Genomic DNA, 22,741 nt, shown 5'->3' on the forward strand with positions numbered 1-22,741 from the left:
GCAGTGTTACAGTATTCTTTTTCTTCTTTTCATCTAGACCAGACATAGTACCAGCAGGTTGCCCTATTGCCAAGGAGATCTACATACGCTTTCCCTATTAGACTGTCCGGGAACTCCGGGCACATCCGTGGAGGCCCACTGTCGCCTGCTGACATCCTTTTAAGCTCTAAAACATGCATTCAGAGATGCGCGAGTCTTGTATCATTCTGTAGTTGCTCATCCACTCCATGGATCTCCACCCAAAGCACAATGCCTCGTCCCAGAAAGTTGCTGGACATGCGCTGCACCACATGTCAGACAAGCTTCAACCGACGAGAACACTACCAGCGGCATCTGCGGTCACATACAGAGGAGAAGCCTTTCTCCTGTGTCTATTGTCAGCAAATCTTTAGCCGCGGGTAAGATATTTTTTTTTCCCTTTTCCTTTTCATTGACAACTGGTACAAATATACAGCAATCGCTGACTGGACGAGCAGAGACTCACTGGCCCGCCACTATACGTCTGTCCATCAGACAGACACGGGGAAGCCCCTGGCCAAAAGACGTAGAGTCATCAAAGCCTGCGAATCATGCCGGCTATCTAAAGTCCGATGTGATGGAAAGGAGCCATGCCAGCGTTGCTGCGACCAGCATCGAGAATGCTCCTATCTGGTCTCCAAGCGCACCGGACAATCTGCCACACGCACTGGCCAACTGCCTAGGGGACATTGTCTGAACCTTCCCTCTAGGCAGGATCAAGCAGGCAGTCAGCCTACGAATACTTCGCTCAGTATAAACGTAGTGTCGCAAGCTTATCCACAAAGTCAAAAGCTGTATGAACAGGCACCGGTACATTCTCCCGCCCAGGCCGACGCGGCCTATGGAGCCATCGATACGATCACGGTACCTCCCTTCTTTTCGTTGGACTGGAATGACTTTGATGAGTGGCTCAACTTTGGTTTCGACGATGAGTACATGGGGCTATCCGCTCCTGCGGCATCCGCCACAGCCGCCATCACCGGGCTCTATGGTAACATTCAGGAACCAGATATGGATAAAGATGCCATCGACCCGAGACAGTACTATCCGGCTTCTATTGAACTGGACGCTCAGTTAGTGTTTCCCGACATGGCTACTATCGCCAGCGAGGATATAGAGAAGGAAAATCTGGCCCTTGTCGAGCAGGTTCCGGACGGTACCCCACGGAAGGTGTTCGAGATGGCTACCGTATTGCAAACCAAATCCAACTATCCCAAGTTTATCGAGTTACGCATCCCGCCTGCTCGCGTCCTCAATGCCTGGGTCCAACTCTACTTTGAGCATTTCCACCCTGTCTTTCCGATTTTGCATAAGCCTACCTTTTGCCCTGCGAGGATGAATCCATTCCTCGTTCTTACCGTTGCAGCCATCGGCGCGCATTTCTCAGATCTGGAGGGCTCACAGGCTTGTTACAAGGCGATGCATGAGCTCATCCGACGATATACATCGTACACAGTGAGGCTACACCTCAAGACCACCTCTGTCAGTTCGAACACAGTCGGCTAACCATCTAAATGCGAGTAAAGTGTGAACAATGCAATCGCACCAGTCGTGAGCTTTGGATCACGCAAACCATTCTTCTCAATCAACTGGGCCTGATGTACTCGGGCAATCGAAGGGACCTCGAGCTGGCAGAGCTGGTCCAGGCCGTCCCGGTTACTCTTGCACGACGCAAGAGACTCCTTTCAGATACCCTCCCTCGTGCACGAATATCCGCGTTGCAGCTCACCCTTGGTCAAGAATGGCAGCTCTCAATACATGACGAGGAACGCCGACGGGCAGGGTTCGCCATTTGGGTAAGCGTTCCGTCTGTCCCAGAGTCGGACTTCATCGATGGCAGTTTTGTAACTTCCAACTCTCTCGCAGCTGATTGATTTCGGGTGGAAATATAGCTATGGGCTCAACCATGTTATGACGGCGGACGAGCTGCAGAATTGCCTTCCGCAGTCGGACGAATGCTGGGGTGCATCCACCGCTCAGCAATGGGCTCAAATCATGGAAGCCAGGGACTTTTCCACGGTACCGTCCTTACCTCGAACCATTGCGAAGAAAAACTGGATATGGGCATGGTCACAGACTGGAACGCTTGGAAAGCAGACTATCCTGCACTATCTGACAAGCATCGTCATGAACAACGACGCAGATAGCTCCTCTCCGGGTTGTTGGTCGGAACAGAGACTCGCAGCGGCGGCAACACTCAAGAGTCTCCTTGGAGAAGGCCTTGACGAGGGCCACAAAAAGGCAGCTGTGCTCCACCGCATGCTGATTTGCTCGGGCCTGATGATCCATTACAGTCCAACCCTGCGAATAAAATCTGTTTGCCTAAGGGTCATATACCGGAGAATGGACGATACGTCTTGGAAGCTTCTATCGAGTCAATGGGCCAAGTCACCATTCCAAGGGCGTCTGGCGGTGTTGTACGGTGCTCAGGTCTTTGAAACAATCCGCTTAAATCGCTGCGTGCATTTCTTAACGCCGGCCTCTTTACTCAGAGCCGTACTTGTGCTGTGGGTATATTCCATGCTCTGCCAGCGGTACGGGTTGCTAGAGAGAAGTTGTCCTGGTCCCGACCGAATCATGGAACCCTCCGCCGTGCTCGACTTGGAATGTTTGGAAACGGCGGGTACAAAAAGGTGGATTGCGAATGGATCAGGCTGCGTCAAGCTTCCAAGAATTGGAAATCTGCTTTCTCACCGGGGGGCGAGTAGACTGTTGGATGAGTCAATTGTGGTGATGAATTCGCTCAGCTGTTGGAGTATCAGCAGCTCATATGTGCAATTACTACAACGACTCCAAGCACTAGGTGGAGAAACCGGGGGTTTTTCACCCTGATGTTGGAGGCCGGTTGGCTCTCGGGACCCTACATGGAGTTGAGTTACAGTGTTGCCTCCAGACGCCTTGAAACGCTATGAGAATATTATAGCATTAGGACCTTGCAAGCAGCATCATTCCTTACCCGGCCGACGGTCTGGGGCCAAGGAGTGTATTAATATTAGTCTGATTACGTATGTTCTGGGACATGTTGTGTTTGCCGGCGGTCGTACTCCTAGTAATGTGAAAGGATGAGAGACGTTTCTGCTCGCGGGCGTAGGGGTGGTATGCGCGGGTATATAGCTGGTCCAAGGAATTCAATAGATCAACCAGGAGGATCAATAGGGGCTGGCTTGACCCTGATTCAACGACACTCTTTAAAGTCTTAGCGATTACACCGCCGTTCCAGGCAGCCGTCTTACGGAGGACGGGCCCTGTCGAGCCGGCAGCCGATGCAGGGGCAACGTGTCCGGAAGGCCCTGAATTTGGCTCCGATAGGCTGATTATTGGGGTTAGCCTTTAGTGGGTGAGGCTGTTTGCTGGTGGCTAAAACATCAAGTCAGGGAGGGTGGATGCTGTGGTTGACCAGGATGTTCTTTGCTTATTATTAGGTATATAGGGCACTATCTAAGAAAGAAAAGAGAAGCCTGGATCGCATCACACGCGTCACATTGCGTAAATTTACATGGACCGATTCTACGTCTACGTATTTTCAGCCAACCCCCCGTCCCATACAATCAAATGTTTCTCCAGGCTACTGCCATTCTTCCTTCCATCCGATGCATGGCCGAGATAGTAAGACAATACAGAGTCCTCTAGCGTCCCGATCCCCGAAGCTTCGAAACATCTCCTATCAGACGGAATCAGGCAAAATGCTTCATAAAAATGTCTGCCTGCATCAAGTGGCTGGGATGACGACAGGCATGTTTCAAGCTCACCATATATATCCCTATGACCCCCGTCATCACCATCATTCTTTGTCTCCAGCAACAACATCGCCTCTCCAGGCACCCACCACACAATGACCGTCATTGAAATCGACATAGTCTTCGACTTCATCTGCCCCGTAAGTAGCACCTCCTCAGAGCCCGCATCCATCCCCACTAATCCAAACCCAGTGGTGCCACATCGGCAAACGCAGCCTCGACCGCGCCATCGCTCTGTACCGCAAAACCTACCCAGGCGGCCGCAACGACACCATCACCATCAAATGGCGCCCCTTCTATCTCAACCCCAACCGGCACGGGCACAGTGTACCAAAGTCTGTTCTTATAGATGAACGGCTTAAGGACACGACGCCCGAGCAGCGTGCCGCGCTGGTCAAGCGAGTGGAAAAGATCGCCCAGTCGGTAGGGGTCCGCATTAACTACGGGGGGATGATTGGGCCGGACACCCGCGATGCGCATCGCCTGGTTTACTTGAGTCGGGAGGATCCTACGATTAGTTCGGAGGTTCATGGGGAGCTTGTGGAGAAGCTGCTCGAGGCGTTCCATGAACGCGAGAAGGATATCACTCGGCCGGAGGTATTGAAGGAGGCGGCGGTAGCGGCGGGGATTGAGGCTGCGGTGGTGGAGAGGTGGCTGGCGGAGGATGTTGGTAATGTGGTTGACGAGGAGGCAAGGAAGTATAGAGAGGTTGAAGGGATTAGGGGGGTTCCGAGGTATCTTTTCCAGGGCAAATATGAGTGGGATGGGGAGGATCTGCAAGAGTTTATGGAGATCATGGGCAAGGTGAAGGCAGAGGAGGCAGGTGAAGGAGGTCCTTGACAACCATGTAAGGACTATTGGGCATGTTGATCGTTGTCATGTACAGCTGGCAGTCTACCATATTCACAGTAACGGAGCTTCCTTACTTTAACTGATATTGAGAGCCTTGTCGTTCTCCATATGACCTTCGGCACCAAATTGGAAAGGTTCGCAGCTCTGCGCTGGTCTGGGTATCCTAGAGACTGATAGTTTATATTTGCTGACGAGCCTCCCGCTGCACTGCATGTAGCATATTGAAATTCCTCTCCGCAGGTACCCATCCCAAGACTGGTAGGCCTCAAGATGTATTTAGCGATCATAAAGTTCCTCCACCTGCGTGACATCTTCAACAAAGGTAGCGCCATACTCTCTCATGATCTGGATCTTCTCCTCCATATTCATCGCTAAACGCATTCTCCCAAAATCCCTTGGCAGTTGTTCGGCACTCGCAAACCTCAACACCCATACGCCCACTCCATCCGTCGGCCAACCAAACTCCACCACCTTTGCTTCTTCCTCAGTCATCTCCCTCCCGTCAAGCTGCACCTCGACCCAATCCTCCCTACTCGGCCACCACGTCGCACCTGTCCCTCGCAGGAGATTACAGAATCTGTCTTCTTCGTCGGCACTGGCTGAGCGCTGCGATACATGAGAGCGGGGGAGCGATAGGAAAAGCATATCGACAAGGTCAGCGTCTTTTCTGAGAACCCCGCCAGTTGAGGGGTAGCCGTAGACAACGCATCCCCAAATGCCGAAGACGGTCCGTTCAGTCGTCGATAGAGGAGGGTTTGTAGGGCACGAGCCTTCTGGTTGGTCGTCGATTACTGTTCGTTGACGAAAAATAGGGAAACGGTCCACGTTGATGGGAAATAAGCGGCCAATGGTTTGTTGGCAGAGAGTCAATAGAAAGGTAGAGACGGTGGCGATGAGCATACTGCTAAACCTCATGCTTTAATAAGGCTACAAACAGGAGAAGACCAATGTTGGATATGCGTGACTCAACCTCAGAAGCTTATGAGCGCGCTCTCAGGGTCATGCAGATTACTGTTGCAATATGTAGGAATTGTAATAAGCTCCCCTCAACTGATTAGGCAGGAACCTTGGCATTACAAGTACAGTTATATAAGATGACCAACTGCAATTTCCTATGTATGGCCATAACTGCTAACCTTTTCAGCACCAGCTTGAAGGTATTCCTAAGCTTTCGATCCTAAGGAGCCATACTCATCCCTGGTTTAAACTTTGCCCAATGCAGGCATGGTGAAAGGTAGAATTTCAGATGTCTTGTTCGGCTAAAAGACATGGACAAAAGCAATGCTAGTCTTGTCTTTCTGCTGTTGAAGAGCACGGCTGTCTCCAATTCACCATAGAAAATGTGTTCCTTACACAGGCTATTATGGGCCGCATTGACAGTTATCAGCATGAAAAAAATTCCGTACAGATTAGGTGCCTATACCTGGGAATATTTGAGCGATTTAGAATCATTCCCATCATATTTGCGCATAATCTCTAATTCCTCACGAATAACGTTAAGGGACTCGCGTTTGGTCTCCAGCGGACAAATGTTGTATGGCATCGGTCTGTTCAGATGGTAAGAACGATCTTTCCACGGCCAGGATACCTTCCGTTGGCAATGTCGTACGCCTCTTGTACTTTTGCAAAGGGATACGTCCCAGCAACAAAAGGACGGACAAAACCCGAGTCCACAAGTTCAGCCAAATATTGCAAAGCCTTGCTGCTTCCTTCGACAATGAAGAATAAAGCGCGGACGCCCTCCTTACGTATACCGCGCTTTTCATGATCCTCGGCAAATTTGTAGCTCGCCGAATCCATAGATAAAACAGTGCCATTTTCTTTCACATGATTCCAGCACTTGGCCAACACGCCACCTCCGACTGTATCAATAATGATATCATAAGCGCTCTTGTGGCTCTCCAGCATGCCGTACTCAACCGTCTCGTGAGCACCGAGCTCTCGAAGGAACTCTGAATTGCGAGTATTCGAACTAGTGGCGCCCACAACGTGGAGTCCAGCAAGGGAAGCCAGCTGGACAAGGTAGACTCCAACAGCCCCAGCGGCACCGGTGATCAAAAGTCGGGGCTGCCCTTCGCCAGGGGTCCGGGATCTGTTTCGCGCTGCATCCTCAACGGAGGGTACAGGAACGCCCACGCGGTCAAATAAGGCCTCGTATGCTGTTTGTGCACTAAGGGGAATAGCCGCGGCTTGCTCCCAGGATAGACTTTTTGGTTTCAACGCAACTTCATTCTCCTCCACGATGCAGTACTCGGCCCATGCCGATGCACAATTCGCGTTCGACATTGCGAAAATCTCATCTCCCGGTCTGAACTTGCTATCCTCCGAACAGACCTCCGCAACAATGCCCGACAGGTCGTTTCCAATAATGGAATGCTCTTGATGATAGGTTTCGGGCCACGTCAGCATGTCGCGAATCACCGTTGTAGCCTTGACACGGACAAGAAGTTCGCCTTTTTTTGACAGCTTAGGAATAGGCACGTTTTGATCGAGGTACAAGGCTGACGACGGTGCCGGATTCGCGATGGAGCGGTAGATGAAGGAGCCGAACCCACACGAATTGCCTGCATTGCGAAAGATTTTCGCTGTCTTCTTTAATATGTCTGACTTGGGTGCCGATTTGCAAGAACTGGTCTCCAGATGCAGCCCCAAGGTGATGGCTCTTAATATAATGTTGGAGACTCTAAACGGATTTCTAATACGCTCGTGTTTCATAGGCGGTGATTGGAAGGAAGAGAAACTAAAATACGAAGCTAACCTGGTGCTCCAAATGTTATGACTCACCTTATCTACATGGATCTTTCTATCTGAACGACTCGTCTAGGTGGTCTTCGGATATTTGGGATTGAGGTGAGGTGACATATAAGATGATGACTTGGATAGGTTCGTAGTATACAGATCACGGTCATCTCGGCATACAGATACTAGGATTACCGAACTAAGGGGCGCATGGCCAACCTGCGTAGAGGTGGCGGTCATTTCGGCCGTTCTAGATACACCTGGGATGGTGTTACAGTTACGTATATTGGATGGTTCTGCTCATGATTATGGTAGTCTTAGTAAGACCGTATCTATAAGCCAGTTGATGTGTCTATATACTGGCTGACTGGCACTAGTTATGATGCGGGGGCAGCGGGGCTGAAGAATCACACAAGACCCACTCCAAAAGACTTCCTATTTAGGTAACATCAGATGTACGAGAAGCTTACAGTTCTCCCTCAAGTCCGATAGTAATAATCGCGTCTGGAGGAAAGATCCTGAGAAAAATAGTAGTGTACTCAGTACCACCTCTACCGAATGGCGTTCGGTCTCTTAGTTTGGTTAAACATTAGAAATCAAATTCAATCGGCTCAACCATTATTTAGGAGGTTAGCGAATGGCTATATAATGCCGTTGGAGCCATTCTCACATACTATTAGTACTTGCTGTCACAAGAAGTGCGCTTGGTTGAAGTGAATTTACATACTCTATCTTGGCCGTCTCCCAACATGTGTCAAAACGAAGTTGAAGTCAATGGCTGGACCAGCATGCCTGCTAATGCTGGCGCCATCTTTGGTGATGAACCCTTCATCAACGTACCGGAAGCCCTATCGATCGATGAGATCAAGTTTCCAACTGATGACCCTATTGTCGAGAAAACTTTGAGATATGCAAAGACCGCTCTTCCCATTGAAATAGTCAACCACTCTATGAGAGTTTACTACTACGGTGTGCAGCACTGCGCTTCCATGGTTCCTTATTCGCTCACCAGCTCTAGGAATGGTGATCACCAAGCAGCAGTTCCCTAAGCAAGCCAGTGCCCTTAGCCCCAGTACCTGGGCCTTGACCTGTTTGCTGCACGACATCGGTACTTCCGAGCAAAACCTCACTGCAACTCGGATGTCCTTTGGACTTTGGCAAGTTGATTCATGATACAACTCGCTCCCAGGTCCACGGGGCGCACCCGCCGGGGGAATGGCGCACGTTCTTCTCCAGCGTCATCCAGAAGGAGCAAGCAATCAAGCCCTGGTGTCACACAAAAAAGATGGTTAATGTCATGAGGAATAGAAGCCAGCACCCTGATGAGCAGTGAGATGAAGGTCTATCCTTTGGTCATGCCCGGACCATATTAGCTATATCATATTGCCATGCAGATAAATGAGTGTTAGGAGCACCTATATAAGGAGCCAGTCACCTTCTACTTGACCTATATTGAATATCCACTGGGTTGAGGATATGTCTCCGGAATCTTCCCTCTTCCAGAACCTTCGCAGAATAATCCCAGCATTAACCGCATTTAAGCATTTCGTCTCGAACCAGAACTTTTCAAGACAACTAGTCTCGAAGTGTCTGTGAGCTCCTTGTTGGGATTCCAATCCCGCAACAAACAAAGGCCACAGGATGCACTTGAACAGGGAATCATTGCTCCTATGAGCGTCAATTACACGGATCAAGTCACAAACGAGGTCGTGTTGCGAACTCGTGTCTCCAGTCAGAGCATCAAAAACGCGTTTGCCATATATCAAAGCGCCAAACTTATACGACTGTGCCACCTTGTCGAGCATGCCAAGGGGCTGGGTCAACGAATGAGGCTGGAGTAAACCTGAGGCCCAGGTGTGGCAGTCAAAGCTCTGCGTAGAATCAAGCATCATCCTTACTTCCTGTATGTACGGAAATAAGTCAACCCGGTCAGAGTGATTTGACCTCATAAAAATGTCCCTTGAAGTTGAGAAGACCCGCAGAGCGCCCAATATTTGTTCAGGGCATCCCAGAAACGCCCTGTCAACGCTCATTTCGAGAGGCGTCGCAGACTGTGATGGATGAGTCGAACAGGAGAGTAGCCGAGGACGTGTAAATGTCGCTCCAAACGTGTCGATCCTGAGGCAGTTATGTTCGTCAGCACGTACTACTGGTCAAGGTTTCGTTGTCAGCATACGTACAAGTAAACCTGTATTAGAATGAAGTCACGTAGTCCTTGGATGGTGGTTCCCATGTCTTGCGAAGTCATCGTATGTGGCGCCTGGGATGCTGGGATTTGGGCGATTAAGCTCTTGATGCCTTCCAGATGAAAGTTCCACTTGTCGCTTCCCGACTCCAGGAGATCGAGAAAGATCAGGAGGAACGCGCTGGCAACTATTATATCTTTCTGGAATGGCCTTGCAGTTCCTAGCGCTCTTGAGAGTCCCTGTATCGCATTATATTTGAAGTGAAGAGCGTTATAGCTGGCATTCTGCAATTCAACTCCGGAATGTATTGCTGATTCAGACTGATAGAACGCTCGAGCTGCATTTGCCTTGTGCCGCGCCGAAAGAGCAAGGATCGACATTAATAAGACAGGATGCCCCAGAGCAGCAGGTATTAGATTCCTTAGAGGATTCCTGTTGCTGTCATACATGATGAACAGCTTGCATACACATTTGCTATCTGCGTCTGCGTCAGATATTGCTCGGGCACAGTCCTTAAAGCAACTTGAACAATACCAGACTTATAATAATATAGATAATACCTAGAACTTCTTTCTAGCCCAATAATGGACGGATCATCCAGGCTAGACGGTATGCTGAGATTGGAGGGTTCCAAGGCTTCTGTATCATCCACAGTTATTCCGTTAGTGATGGTCTCGTTACATACAGAAACATCGCACTAGGGAGACCCAACAAGACCACCGTCTTGGCATGTAAAGAATTAAATTACCCTTGAGATCAGTACCAACGATGACTCACTGATTTCTAGACTTAGCAAGCGTTTGGCCTCTTGTCGACGTGGTTCTGGAGTTGCCCCCTGCTGCCGTAGAAGGAACTGATAACGTTCCCATTTTCCCTCGATAGGTTGCGCCCTCGGCCCATCTAAGAGGCCTTTTCTCGAAACATTCTAACCCAGCCTTTTTGCATTTCTTGCAGGGCGGCTGGGCCATTGTGCATTCGACATGCCGCCGGCGACAAGTGTAACAGGAACGTTGCATTGTGCGCAATCACCTCGAAACATAAACTGACTCCAAGACGTCAACCTTCCGGAACAACGTGCAAAGCTTCCTTATGTAAGACGGCACAAGACTGTCGGGGCTCTTGACAACTTGCAGAAGCTATCGTCGGTCCGCAGCGTCGTCTTCAGGACAGTACGGAGTAGATAGAATGAATGGCGACAACCCTGAATACCATACCCGACTACCCGCCTAGCCCGCTATCACCTGATCTTGTATATCTATATATAAGAACTCAAGCCCAGTGCTTCCCGTCACAGACCATTAGCCAAGTTTGAATATTTCCTGGTTTCAGAAGCTAAGAGGCTTATCTCATGGTGGCAATTTCGGGACGAAATATTAGAACCATCTACCCTGCAGACGGAATACACTCAAGACGTCTCCAGGACATTCTTCCTTCCCCTTTGTTTTGCGACTCCTCAAACCGTCTCACCAGCAAAGGTCTGCTTGCTACTGGTGCAACATCAACACCTCTGGTACATAACATATCAATAGAGGTGCATAACCGAACCGCTTAATCGAATCCAGCCCTCACTGAACCTGCAGTAGTTTGATTTTAGTGCCTAGCCTAAGGAATAGAGCAGAGAATTAGGGTCTTGAGGTGGATCTTCGATTTATCAAGAGTCCATTCCAACTCACGGATTCCTTCTATGAAGTACGACAGTGAATACGGAAGGGACGAGCACGCGGTTTGCCACCATCTAAGCGTAGATACACTGGTCCATGTCGCCAAAAGCGAGGGATCAGGCTAAATGAAATCATTGATCCATCCATCCATCCATCCTGTATCTGCATGGAATCCTGACAGGATAATAGACCAACCTAAAGCTGCACTTCAATCTGGAATGCTTCCACTTCCATTGCACTTTAGGCAGACCCAGTTAGGATTACTTATCCCACCACATGTTGGACACTTTTGGCCGTCAACTATTTCTTCAAGTCCTTCATGTTGGCTATTTGCGTAGTTTCTTTGGTTGTAACACGCCATATTTGGGAAATGTCTAATTGTAATTAGTATTGTCCACTAAGCTCTCTCTAGTGTGTTTACTAATAAAATTTGTGTGGCTCTAATATGTCCCTGGTAAGGTAAAATGGCTGTTGAAATGCACAGCAAGGAAGGGTACGTTTAGTTATTACTTCTCTTCCGGGGAAGCTATCACAGAGATAAATAGATGCTTATATATGCGGGATCTGAAAAGAAAGAAAGTTCTTCTAGAGTCAGCTGCAAGAATCACAGAGAATAAACGGATTTGACAGCTTATATGTGGCTTTTTTAAAGAGAAGTTTTGCTTGTGGTAAGGTGTTTATGGGTATGGCGTTGATACGCCAGATGACATTTGAAGATAACCTGTCGTGGCAAGCATTGATTGGGAAAGTAAGACTCCTGAGCAGCAAGAGCTTAAAGTCCTCATCAGCCGCAGCATCTGGCACTTCTATGTGATACTATGTAGCCTATCAACTCTTTTTCTTTTCTTATCACGCACCATTCTACTGACATGCTGCTGTGTGATTAAAGTGCAGTCAGTAGTCAGGTTAATGCCTCCCAGCAATAGGGTGAGCGGGGTGAGTGCATAATAGACTGGGTGAGACTAACACTCCATCATGCAAGAGTCGTGCTCTGGCCTTCTTAGCTGAATTGAAGGGTACATCATTGGTTAGTTAACAATCACCTGGAATACTTATCTTCTTGGCACCTGCACATAGCCTCTTATATATATGAATAAAGGGATACTGTAAGGGTTTGTTGTGGTTAACAGTTAATATAATTAATAGTTAGGCTGCGCAGCCTGCCTACTTACCTGATCCACGTATGTATGTCGCGGGTATTGAAGTTCATCAGATACCCAATATCTATAGTACTGTAAATCTACATCTGCCATCTCATCATCATCAGTCCACCCAGGTGCTAATCTAAGCATCTAAAAGCTTGCAGCGCCCATTGCATGTCCACTAGGGCCGCACAAGCACGTGAATCAGGAAGCAACGTTGCTGAGGGTATTCTCTAATTACAATACCTCACTTCTTCCCCACTTGGAGGCAGTTACTGACCACAAATCAGGGACAACATGGGCTACTACGGAGACAGAAGCACCACCGAGGGCGCATGTGAGTTCAGTGTGGATCGTCGGATGCAGCAACCAGATCTAAGCTGTGAGATCTGCCTAGGCAGTGGCACTTATACCGGAGAGGCCATGGAGTGTGTTCATAGGTTAGGTTACATTGTTGTTTACATCACGCTATAGATATAGATGATCTCACCCCTATTGTGACATCCTCGTCATACGTAAAACCTCATTGAAAGGCTCATGAGGGTATATTGCATCATATCCCATTGTCACAGCTCGAGGAAACAATGTCTCTCACATGTCCTGAAGGGCAGAACCTGGTTCTTATTATTTAGCTGTAGATAAAGGCAGTGGGCTTTTCGGAAAGGGTTACAGTCCATAATAAGAATGCGAAGTCTTTACCTCTTATCTTGCTTAGTTTCCACCTCTTGGATCTCCCTTTACTTAATGGTTTATGGGGTTAGACTCGGGCTGGGCACACATTCAACTAGTTGGACAGTTTCGGCCCTATGACCAGTACCAAGTGACCATGTGTTCCAAGTACGATTCCGTCCGAGATATCCGGATTATTGCCATTACTGTGGACGAACCATCCCGTATCATCAGACATGAGCTGTGTGTCCCGTTCAGTCGTTGTGGCCGTCTCGCCACTCTGGTTCCCTACCAAGAGGAACGGTCGATTGTAGGCCACAACAGCGGTAGGTTGACCTTCCTGGTTGTCTTTGTCACTGAACCAGGTCCAGACCCAACACGTGTAAGAAATCTGGCCGTCTAATTCGAGAGAAACTCCTGCAGGATATGAGAGGGTTATTTGTTGGGAGGTTCTGTAGTAGTCCCAAAGATAGTTATAATGAAGAACTTTGGGAGATAAAACAAGGACGAGGGTAGAAATAGCTTCGTTATAATGCGGCTGTATTCACCCAGCTGGTTCCACTTCTATTAGTGACTGGGGACTTTACCTTATACACAGTCATCATTGTATTGAGGAGGTCTTACTTATACTCTAGGTTGCAATTAGCCAGCGCATTTATGCCATGGTCCATTAGGACCTAGAACATGCTATTCAGTTTACCTGTGATACTGTGAAGTTTAGTATCCTGTATTGGATTCTGATTTAAGTGACATGCATGCTACTGGATAGGGGGAGCACATTAATGGTCTTAAAGAGAGAATTATTTACCTGTATCGCGGCGCGCATGTCTCCTCCGTCCTTTGGGCCTGCTGCAGAGCTACTGCACAGCATAAGGTGGTTATATTAGTTGTTTCTGAGACCAGAAGACTTGATATGACCTGGCCACAGCAGACTATGCTGTATGATATTAGTAGTAAGGCTGTCGAGGAAACGCAAGCTCACAGAGATAGTCCGCCAAATACTCAATTTTGTTAATTGAAAGCAAGGCACATACGATCATGAGATGTTGGGAAAGAGGAGTCAGTCTTACTCAAATTCCACTCTGATTTGACAGTCTATATGCGCACCCCTGTTCATGGCCCGACTATACTACACTGGTAACATCTAGCCTTGTCTGTTCAGCCTGATATGGCTGATTACCCCTCCTCCCCCGGAGTCTGGCCGCGTAGCAACTACCAGATCTTCTTTAAAGGACTAGTTGACCACAAGGCGTAATTGTCACTCGGTTTGTGCACTACATTATCTCTAGCTAATGTGCAAGAATGACGACCCCAACTCTAACTCACCGCGATTATACAATCGCGTGGATATGTGCCTTACCGTTTGAAAGGGCCGCTGCTAAGTCTGTGCTTGATGAAACCCACAATCCACTTTCACAACCGTCAACTGATGAAAATAACTACGAGCTGGGTAGCATGAGCGGCAAAAACGTAGTGATCGCCTGTCTGCCCTATGGTGTTTACGGAACAACTTCTGCCACGTCTGTGGTAACTCAGATGCGACCAACATTCCCCTCCCTTCGATTCGGGCTGATGGTTGGTATTGGAGGAGGCGTGCCTAATAGAAGCGCCGATATTCTTCTCGGCGATGTGGTCGTCAGTGTGCCAAATGAAACTTCTGGCGGCGTCGTTCAATACGACTATGGGAAGACGTGTCTCGAGGGCTCCTTGCAGCGGACGGGTTCGCTCAACAAGCCCCCGCAGATTCTGTTGACTGCTTTATCCCGGATGGCCTGCGATACTATGTTACCTAGTTCGCAGACTGGAAGGTTTCCATCTGATTGCCTGCAGATCATTCGGACAAATCAGAAGCACTTTGCCCGGCCAGCTAATGATTGGCTTTTCCACTCGACATATGATCATCAGAGCAGCAGTGAAGGCTGTTCATCCTGTGACAAGAACCAGCTGGTGCAGCGTGCACCACGAGCAAATGACGAACCGCGTATTCATTATGGCTTGATCGCATCGGGTAATCAACTCATGAAGGATGCCAGGACACGAGACGCCATTGCTCGAGAGTTAAACGTACTCTGCTTCGAAATGGAAGCGGCTGGCATTATGGATCAGCTTCCATGCCTGGTAATACGAGGCATCTGTGACTACTGTGACTCCCACAAATCAAATGAATGGCAAAAATATGCAGCTCTTACGGCAGCTGCCTATTCAAAAGCCTTATTATCCATTGTTCCGCTAGTGAGAGGAAATGTCGCGCAAGACCAGGGTATCTCGTAATTAATCTGGAAAATGGCCATCACTAACTCTTTTGTAGTGCCCGAAGTCACTGAAGAGGGAAGGGCCTGCATGCAAAAACTGTTTATCACTGATCCAATGGAGAACATGAACGCGTTAAAGCGAATAAAAGGAAACCGTACCTCCGGGACTTGCAGCTGGATTTTGGAGAAAGAGGAATTGAAATGCTGGGTTCAGCGGGATAGAGGAATTGACGGCGAAGGGCTAAACATATTGTGGCTTTATGGTAACCCTGGGACCGGCAAATCGACAATGGCCATCACACTGGCAGAGGAACTCCCGAAAACTGAGTATTTCTCTAATGGAGACAGGGTTCTAGTATCCTTTTTCTGCGACTCGAGCTCTGAACTCCGAAGAACGGAGATTTGCATACTGCGAGGCCTTCTATATCAGATAATCAGTCAATACCCGCCTTTCATGGAATTATTGCTCTCAAAATATAAGATCCAGGAGGAGCATCTCTTCACATCGTTTGATGCTTTATGGGCCCTATTAATAGATATTGGCCGGGTCCCTGGTGGGCCTGAAGTTTACTGCATTATCGATGCTCTGGACGAATGCGAATCTGACTCACAAGAAACCCTGCTGCAACAAATTGACCACTCGTTCAATAACCTGAGGACTAATGATTCAGTCCCTTCTAGCATACATCTGTTAATGCTCAGCCGTCCATATCCCGAACTTGAACAATACCTATCCACATTCAAATGTATGGACTTGGGGTCGTATCGAGAGATCACAAACGACCTCAGAGCGATGATCAAGGACAAAGTGGAGGACCTTGCTTGGCGCAAAAAATACCCTAACTCAGTGTTTGAGGAAGTGTCCCAAATCTTGGAAGAAAAGGCTGCTGGGACATTCCTATGGGTAGGAATTGCCTGTGGCGAATTGGCACGGGTGCAATCCAGAAATGCAGTAAAGACCCTGCAAGCTCTCCCGCGGGGACTACATTCTTTATATCAGAAACTCCTCAATGCAGCCGTCTCAGCTAGCGACGAGGACGATCATCGAGTAATAAAGGAGATACTGGGCTTTGTTGCATTCGCCCGGCGACCACTGACGATAATAGAAATGGCCGAAGCATGTCGATTATATTTTGACAAAGATATGGATAGTCGCCTTCAGTTCACGCGGGAACTTATCGATCTGTGCCGCTTACTGATTGTCATCGACAATGGCTACGTGCGACTTTTGCATAGTTCTGTCCAAGACTTTTTACTGCTTGAGATACAGGAGATTAATGCAATGAAAACCAATTACGCGTTGTCATGTCGGTGCATTGAGACTATTCTGCACAAGTGCCAGCCAGCAATGGATAAATCAGAACTGGACCCCGAAAAAGGGTTTCTGGGTTATTCAGTACTGCATTGGCCGGAGCATGCTAGGCTTTCTCAAACAGAATTTGCCATCCGGGAGGAGCTTAAAGATTTCTTCCAAATCCAGCTTGAAACGTGGGACAGGTGGCTGGATTATTACAACTACCTGAAAAGAAGTCCATGGGGGAGTCTTGGGTCCTGATCTTGCTCCCATTCACGTTGGAGCCAACTGGGGAATTCTCCCTTTAATCTCATCCCTGCTCCCAGCGAGCTTGGAAGACAAAGATTCCCACGGCCAATCCCCGCTGCTTATTACGGCCCAGGCTGTTCAAATTGAAGCTATGCGTTTCCTAGTTGAATGTGGCTCCTGTGTGAATTCTGTGAATAATTATCATGAAAACGCCCTGCATGTCACTTGCCAGAACAGTCAGTACAACAACTGCGCGATGACAAAGTTCCTGCTTGACCGGGGAACCTCCCCATATGTCTGCGATAAAGAAAATATGACACCTTTCCTTTACGCAATTGGACACGAAAAAGAAGTCCTAGCAAGGGTTTTTCTTCAGAACGGATTCGACGTGGACTTCAGGATTCGAAGGCGGTGCTGGACCGGGCAAATGCTGAACAACATCATTTCGTATGAAATGGATAAGAGCCCGGAACAACATTCTAAAGTAGGCGTGGAATCGGGCCTAACGGCGCTTCATTTCTCTGCTCTAAATGCTTCTGCGAAAATGACGACCTTACTACTCCAATATGGGGCCGATCCAAATGCTCGTTCCGATACTGGTGACACACCACTGCATCTTGCGATTAGACGCACGCTCCTCGAGCACAAATACCATGATCCATGGATAAGTGGTGTATATGCAGCGGAGTCGCTGAGAGACTTGATCACGGATCATGAAAGTGAGGCTCATGATATTTACGAATCCATTGACCGATATAGAGTACACATTGTTGAGGTACTCCTCTCCAGTGACACTGTCGATGTCAACTTAGCCAACGAGCAAGGGGACTATCCACAGCATGTGATTCCCTTTGAAAAGGACTATGCGTCATCTATCCTATGCAAACTCGTTGCGAAAGGAGCCGATAGTTCTAGGCTAAACGGGGCTGGTCAGAGCTGTCTTCACCTTGCCAGCAAGGCAGGTAACTTGGAGGTTGTTCGCAAACTCGTGAATGAAGGCCATGACATTATGGTGCCGGATATCGATGGATTGATCCCGTTTCACCATGCGCTATGTGGCGGTTATTTACAAGTCTTGCGTTTCATGTCTACGGCCTGTGAAAGCCTGCTTTCGAAGACTTGGCGTTTGCTTGACCACTTCGGCAAGAACCCTCTACACCATCATGTTGCATCCATCTACTGCTCCACTGAGACTATTGATTTCCTCGTACAACGTGGCTGCAATGTCAACGACGCTGATAAGGAGGGAAACTCCGCCCTCAGTTCATACATGAGTTCATTCCGTCTGCATATTGATAGAGAGATCTTCCATCTACTTCTGGACAAAGGTGCTGACCCGCTATGTGTCAACTGCCAGAAGGAGAATCTGGCGCATCTCTTCATGCACAACAGGGGAGCAGACATTGGAATCCTTCAATTTATGTTAAAGTGTGGCGTGGATCTGGCAGCAAGGGATCATGGGGGGAGAACTGCTATGCATCATGGCGCCATTCATGGTGTGTTCGACCATGACCTGGTAAAGTTCCTTAGAGTGAACGGCGTTTTGAACCCGAATGTCAGCGATTTTCAGAACAAAACGCCCCTCGATTACGCAGAGGAGCAGAGTCGTCGCATATGGCCGCAAGACTACCCTGGATGTGATGATCGATGGGATAGATCATTTAATTGTTTGAAGTACTGGAACCACCCCTGCATTGCTTGAAGTACTTCAGCTAAGGCATTATACATTACCAGTAAATATACATCTCAGACTGAGTTTCTGTCAAAGAGCTTTTTAAGTCATTTCTTCGTACTGCAGCTGGAGAAGCGAGGGTCAATACATGTAGGGATTGATTGCGCAACACGGCAAATGCATTCTCTGATATAATGTATGAGGGAAACTAACCCTGTGTACAAACCAGTGAATACTCGCCAAAGATATACTCTCAATGCTAGGATGAACGCAAGGAACATTAATCGAATTAGGCCGTCACCTGACGATAATTCTCTTTGCTAAAAGGCCAACCACGCAGCCCAGTGAAAAGAGACCAATACAAAGCGGTAAATAGACGTGGCTTCCTGTGCCCAGGGCTGTAACAGGGCGTGAAGTAGATGATTTAGCACACCTCGTCCAATGGTCGAAAGTCTCTTCTCGTTTTGTAAGCCCCTCTTCCTCATATTCGACTGTTGTTTCTTCTCCAAGCTCGGTATAGTATTCCGGAAGGTGGCGAATCTTGAGGCGCACGAACCTCTCGCGCTCTTTATGCTTTTCGGGAATTGTGGTGACGTTGCGGATCCTCTCTGCAATACTTAATCGCGGTCCCCAGCAGAATTCATCGAGTAACTCCCAGTAGATCATGTCAACGGATGATACCATCCGTGCAGCAAGAATAAACCAGGCGCTCTTGTCTTCGATTGATTTTTGCATACGTGCTGAAAGGCGGTACTCAGGGTTAGCCCCATTGGTTCCCTCCTTCTGTTGCAAACAGTTCAGAAAAATCTCTGCTTTGGGGAGAAACATATCGAGAAACCTGGCAGCGTCAAGTTCATTAATGATTCGATGAGGCCGTTGAAGAAGGAGCCAGGATGGAATACTACCAGCGAATTCCACGGGAGCTGTATAGCAAAACTCCCAGTCAATAACTCCCGTGACGCGAAGGGAGTCATCCACAAGGACATTGCTAGGTCCGAAATCATCGCAAAACAACTTGAATGGACCGTGGTTATCTTCGTGGGAAATGAAATCAAAGGCTATAGCTTTCATCAGTTGGCGGCAAGCATACTTCTCCCGGCAATCTTCGGAATCATACACGCTATTCCGTTGTTCCCTTAGGTGAGTTGACTGCAGTTGCAACAGTGATGCAATATAATCGGTAGAGCTGTGATATACGCCTGAAGGAGTGCGATTTCCCAACCCGCAGGTCCGCATGAGCTCGTTGACTTCCAATGTCAAAGGCGGGGCCGTCAACCATATACTGCCCACTTTGTTGGTCTTTACTTAGGCAACCGATGCAATCGAAGTCGAGCTTCCAAAGCTCCAGCAGTATCTCAGCCATTTGGCTATAAAGAAGGCCCAAGATTCGGGAGTCAATATCGGGTTTCAAAATATCCTCCTTCCCTGGCGTGTCTTTTCGAAGGATCTCTGACATTTTCCTTCCTTCAATCCAGGTCATGATAATGAAAGGCCCAAGACCAGTAGGGTTCTCATGCGCTGCTCCATACGCAATGACGCGAGGGACAGGAATCTCAGTCCTGCTACCGACAAATTCCATCAATACGGCCTCTCTGCGGACTTTCTCGTCTAGAAACATCGATTTTCCAGGCAATGGGAATCGAATCAGCCAGTCCTCGCCGCCATCTTCCCAATGCAATCTTAGGCTAAAATTGAATGAACCAGAGTGCATTGACCGGAGCAAGCAGTCATCGCGTTTTCGGTAACGATTTGCCAAGTCACAAATCCCTTTTGATGAGGTGGAACACAGCCTGATCCACTCTTGTTTGAAAGCGTCGAACTGCCGACGTTGAATGTCGTCAAAGTCCATGTTTTCAATAGAAGTATGGCCTCTGTGTAATTCCTATCAATCGAGATTCCTGAAAGGAAACGGGACTCGGGTGTTGTCTAACATGGTCTTGAGAGTATGAACAGTGCTCCTTTTCTGAATGCGTTGTTGACAAAATCACATGATTGCCGGTCCTGATGCATCACATATCATGTGATCGCCTGCATGGATCACTGATCACAGTGACTATGACTCAAAGCATGGTAAATCGGAGACTAAAAAGTATGGGTTCAATAGCTTAAGTATGCTGTATGGATGATTGCAACAAACATCCTGCATCCCCCTGTCATGCAGGCGGTTGCAGATTGATGACCGTCAGACGCCCATCGCACAACGTTTCAGCACCGTGGACGACATGGTCTTAGTTCGCAGCTTCCGATACAGACTGCTCGGCGAGCAATGTCAATCTCTGGATGAAAGCTTCAATGATAACGAATGGTGGGAAACGCTTGCTTGGTTCGACACAATTTAGCTGGTGAAATACATCGATTGTGCTCTCTAGTAGATGCATATCATCCTGGACACCGCACTGTTTGGGAGCTGAGAGTATGCGCATGTAGAGTGAGATACTCGACGTCAGAAGGATTTGCGCATATATCCTATAAGAGTACGTCAGAACTACTCGCACCGTTAGTCAATGCAGCCACTTACCAGAATGTTTCAGGGAAGATCAAATGGCGGATTCGACGCAGATATATCAAAGTGGATCGTGCCGCCTGATAACATAACTCCATACTTGTAGATGGAGGGGACAGACTCTGCAGAGCCGGGGTGCCGATGGCGCTTGCACCGTGAATCTTAGAAAGACAGTGGTAGTACTCCAGATGCACATTCACGCCCCGTAAACTGAGATCATGGATCAGGTAATCTGGCACGCTTCCGCTCACAACGGCATCAGGTTTACAAGCGGAGGGAAATTGAGACTTCAGGTCATTCAACTCCTGGTCCAGTTCGCGGATGAGCTGAAGTCGTCTCGCCCTCGAATGGCTCAGACTCTGCTCGGAATAGAGCAAATGGTAAACCCTTGATTTAAGCATAGCCAGACGAAGGTCTGAGGGGTAAAGAAGTTCCTTGGGTGACAACTCGGACGTGAAGAACTGGTGCTCAGAGGATTGTGCAACATACTTATCAGGTAGAGTCAAGTCGCAGTCAGCGTCATTGATCATCGGAGGCTGACATTTTCGAAGCGACATTTCTTTATCCACAGCATAAAAGGTCCAGAACAGAGCCCGCAGATGCTGATGTTGATGCTTGTGGGCGCTATTTTCATAAGTCGGCCTAGCTCTGTGTGCCCCCAAATTGAACAGGATCCGGACGGCCATAGCGAGTAGTATTTCTGCTGTTTGCGGTTGACCCAAAGGGGCGATATAGAGGGCCTTTATGACAATTAGACGCGGGACGCAACAACTTGCCAGAATTTTGACTTACGAGGATAACCAGAGCTTCCAGAGCTCGGACGTTGGTATGTTCCATCATCAGCTGGGGTAGCACGGAAAGCACTGCTTGGACATAAGCATCGGGGTCTGCATCAGCAAATGCAGGCTCTTGTCGACGAATCCTGGTAATCATTGCTGTCAAGGCCGCTAAACAGGCCCGGTCGGCAATATTTGTACCAATCCCGTAGCCATCGAAGTCGGGGGCGTCAAGTTGACACGTAAGTGCATCAGTGTCAACTACCGGATGAATTGAATACAATCCATTGCTCGTAAAGTACTCCAACGACGCGTCGATCAGGCGGCGCGGGGGCCATTTTGGCAAGACTACTCGGGCGGGTTTCGTACGGAACTGCAAGTCGAATGAATCCGCCACCCGGTCGAACAGCTCCTCTAGGTCGAAGGCGGGATCCGATTGTATGGAGGCAGCAAACCCAGGAGTGCAATATGCAAGATGCCACCGAAAAGCTTTCAACGTCACATCGAAGCCACGGGAATCAAAGAGATCATTGACGAGCCCGGAAGATTCATGGAGACTGGGACTGGAACTCTGACGGAGACCCCTCTCCGCTCTCAAGGCCTCTTCCAATCGGCGAACTTCAGCTCTGGTGTCTTGCAACTGTCTGATCATGAACGTCAATCAGGGTTGATATCAGATACATGTGGAAAGGGGTCAATCTTACTCGCGGACTGATTTCCGCGGCTGGATCGGCAGCGGCGTAAATATACAAGGAGTTGAGGCAAAATGACAAGCCTCGCAGGCCGGTTTGGCTCTATCGCAACGAATCTGTGAGGATTGGAAATCGAGTGATGGTGATTAGTTCGAAGCATTCTCTCTATTTCCAAGGTGTCACGTGTCGTCTACGAACCTTCCGTTGTCGGCATCGGTCACAGGCACTTCGCAGTCGGCCTCCATAGGGCGCAGGGGCGGTGGTGCCCATCTGGCTGAGCCGGAGGGCAGGTTTGTCGG

The 22,741-nt window shown here is 48.6% G+C and overlaps 11 protein-coding genes across 11 annotated transcripts, besides 1 other annotated feature; 7 read left to right on the plus strand and 4 right to left on the minus strand.

Annotated features, from left to right (window-relative positions):
- Positions 1 to 249: 249 nt before the first annotated feature.
- Positions 250 to 1,524, plus strand: NFIA_027460 (C2H2 type zinc finger domain protein; the record flags this gene model as incomplete). Its single annotated transcript, XM_001261568.1, has 2 exons — positions 250 to 398; positions 477 to 1,524. 2 exons carry the CDS (start codon positions 250 to 252, stop codon positions 1,522 to 1,524), a joined length of 1,197 nt encoding a protein of 398 aa, XP_001261569.1.
- Positions 1,525 to 1,532: 8 nt separating this feature from the next.
- NFIA_027470 (uncharacterized protein) lies at positions 1,533 to 2,930 on the plus strand (the record flags this gene model as incomplete). Its single annotated transcript, XM_001261569.1, has 3 exons — positions 1,533 to 1,814; positions 1,885 to 2,435; positions 2,822 to 2,930. 3 exons carry the CDS (start codon positions 1,533 to 1,535, stop codon positions 2,928 to 2,930), a joined length of 942 nt encoding a protein of 313 aa, XP_001261570.1.
- Positions 2,931 to 3,850: 920 nt separating this feature from the next.
- Positions 3,851 to 4,595, plus strand: NFIA_027480 (DsbA family oxidoreductase; the record flags this gene model as incomplete). Its single annotated transcript, XM_001261570.1, has 2 exons — positions 3,851 to 3,895; positions 3,948 to 4,595. 2 exons carry the CDS (start codon positions 3,851 to 3,853, stop codon positions 4,593 to 4,595), a joined length of 693 nt encoding a protein of 230 aa, XP_001261571.1.
- A 288-nt stretch (positions 4,596 to 4,883) lies between these two features.
- On the minus strand, positions 4,884 to 5,522 carry NFIA_027490 (uncharacterized protein; the record flags this gene model as incomplete). The annotated part of the gene is made up of 1 exon (XM_001261571.1): positions 4,884 to 5,522. The coding sequence occupies one exon, from the start codon at positions 5,520 to 5,522 to the stop codon at positions 4,884 to 4,886; it is 639 nt and encodes a 212-aa protein (XP_001261572.1).
- A 636-nt stretch (positions 5,523 to 6,158) lies between these two features.
- NFIA_027500 (NADP-dependent oxidoreductase) lies at positions 6,159 to 7,322 on the minus strand (the record flags this gene model as incomplete). Its single annotated transcript, XM_001261572.1, has 1 exon — positions 6,159 to 7,322. The coding sequence occupies one exon, from the start codon at positions 7,320 to 7,322 to the stop codon at positions 6,159 to 6,161; it is 1,164 nt and encodes a 387-aa protein (XP_001261573.1).
- Positions 7,323 to 8,095: 773 nt separating this feature from the next.
- On the plus strand, positions 8,096 to 8,519 carry NFIA_027510 (putative cyanamide hydratase; the record flags this gene model as incomplete). The annotated part of the gene is made up of 2 exons (XM_001261573.1): positions 8,096 to 8,315; positions 8,365 to 8,519. 2 exons carry the CDS (start codon positions 8,096 to 8,098, stop codon positions 8,517 to 8,519), a joined length of 375 nt encoding a protein of 124 aa, XP_001261574.1.
- A 2,811-nt stretch (positions 8,520 to 11,330) lies between these two features.
- Positions 11,331 to 11,350: a microsatellite.
- A 2,956-nt stretch (positions 11,351 to 14,306) lies between these two features.
- On the plus strand, positions 14,307 to 15,275 carry NFIA_027520 (uncharacterized protein; the record flags this gene model as incomplete). Its single annotated transcript, XM_001261574.1, has 1 exon — positions 14,307 to 15,275. One exon carries the CDS (start codon positions 14,307 to 14,309, stop codon positions 15,273 to 15,275), a length of 969 nt encoding a protein of 322 aa, XP_001261575.1.
- A 435-nt stretch (positions 15,276 to 15,710) lies between these two features.
- On the plus strand, positions 15,711 to 16,811 carry NFIA_027530 (uncharacterized protein; the record flags this gene model as incomplete). Its single annotated transcript, XM_001261575.1, has 1 exon — positions 15,711 to 16,811. The coding sequence occupies one exon, from the start codon at positions 15,711 to 15,713 to the stop codon at positions 16,809 to 16,811; it is 1,101 nt and encodes a 366-aa protein (XP_001261576.1).
- A 139-nt stretch (positions 16,812 to 16,950) lies between these two features.
- NFIA_027540 (Pfs, NACHT, and Ankyrin domain protein) lies at positions 16,951 to 18,501 on the plus strand (the record flags this gene model as incomplete). Its single annotated transcript, XM_001261576.1, has 1 exon — positions 16,951 to 18,501. One exon carries the CDS (start codon positions 16,951 to 16,953, stop codon positions 18,499 to 18,501), a length of 1,551 nt encoding a protein of 516 aa, XP_001261577.1.
- Positions 18,502 to 18,768: 267 nt separating this feature from the next.
- NFIA_027550 (uncharacterized protein) lies at positions 18,769 to 20,320 on the minus strand (the record flags this gene model as incomplete). The annotated part of the gene is given in 2 exon segments (XM_001261577.1): positions 18,769 to 19,775; positions 19,786 to 20,320. 2 exon segments carry the CDS (start codon positions 20,318 to 20,320, stop codon positions 18,769 to 18,771), a joined length of 1,542 nt encoding a protein of 513 aa, XP_001261578.1.
- A 379-nt stretch (positions 20,321 to 20,699) lies between these two features.
- On the minus strand, positions 20,700 to 22,687 carry NFIA_027560 (fungal specific transcription factor domain-containing protein; the record flags this gene model as incomplete). Its single annotated transcript, XM_001261578.1, has 4 exons — positions 20,700 to 20,937; positions 20,990 to 21,714; positions 21,767 to 22,394; positions 22,641 to 22,687. The coding sequence occupies 4 exons, from the start codon at positions 22,685 to 22,687 to the stop codon at positions 20,700 to 20,702; spliced, it is 1,638 nt and encodes a 545-aa protein (XP_001261579.1).
- Positions 22,688 to 22,741: the final 54 nt, after the last annotated feature.

Source organism: Aspergillus fischeri, genomic scaffold (assembly GCF_000149645.3).
Source record: "Aspergillus fischeri NRRL 181 1099437636263 genomic scaffold, whole genome shotgun sequence".
Lineage (NCBI taxonomy): Eukaryota > Fungi > Ascomycota > Eurotiomycetes > Eurotiales > Aspergillaceae > Aspergillus > Aspergillus fischeri.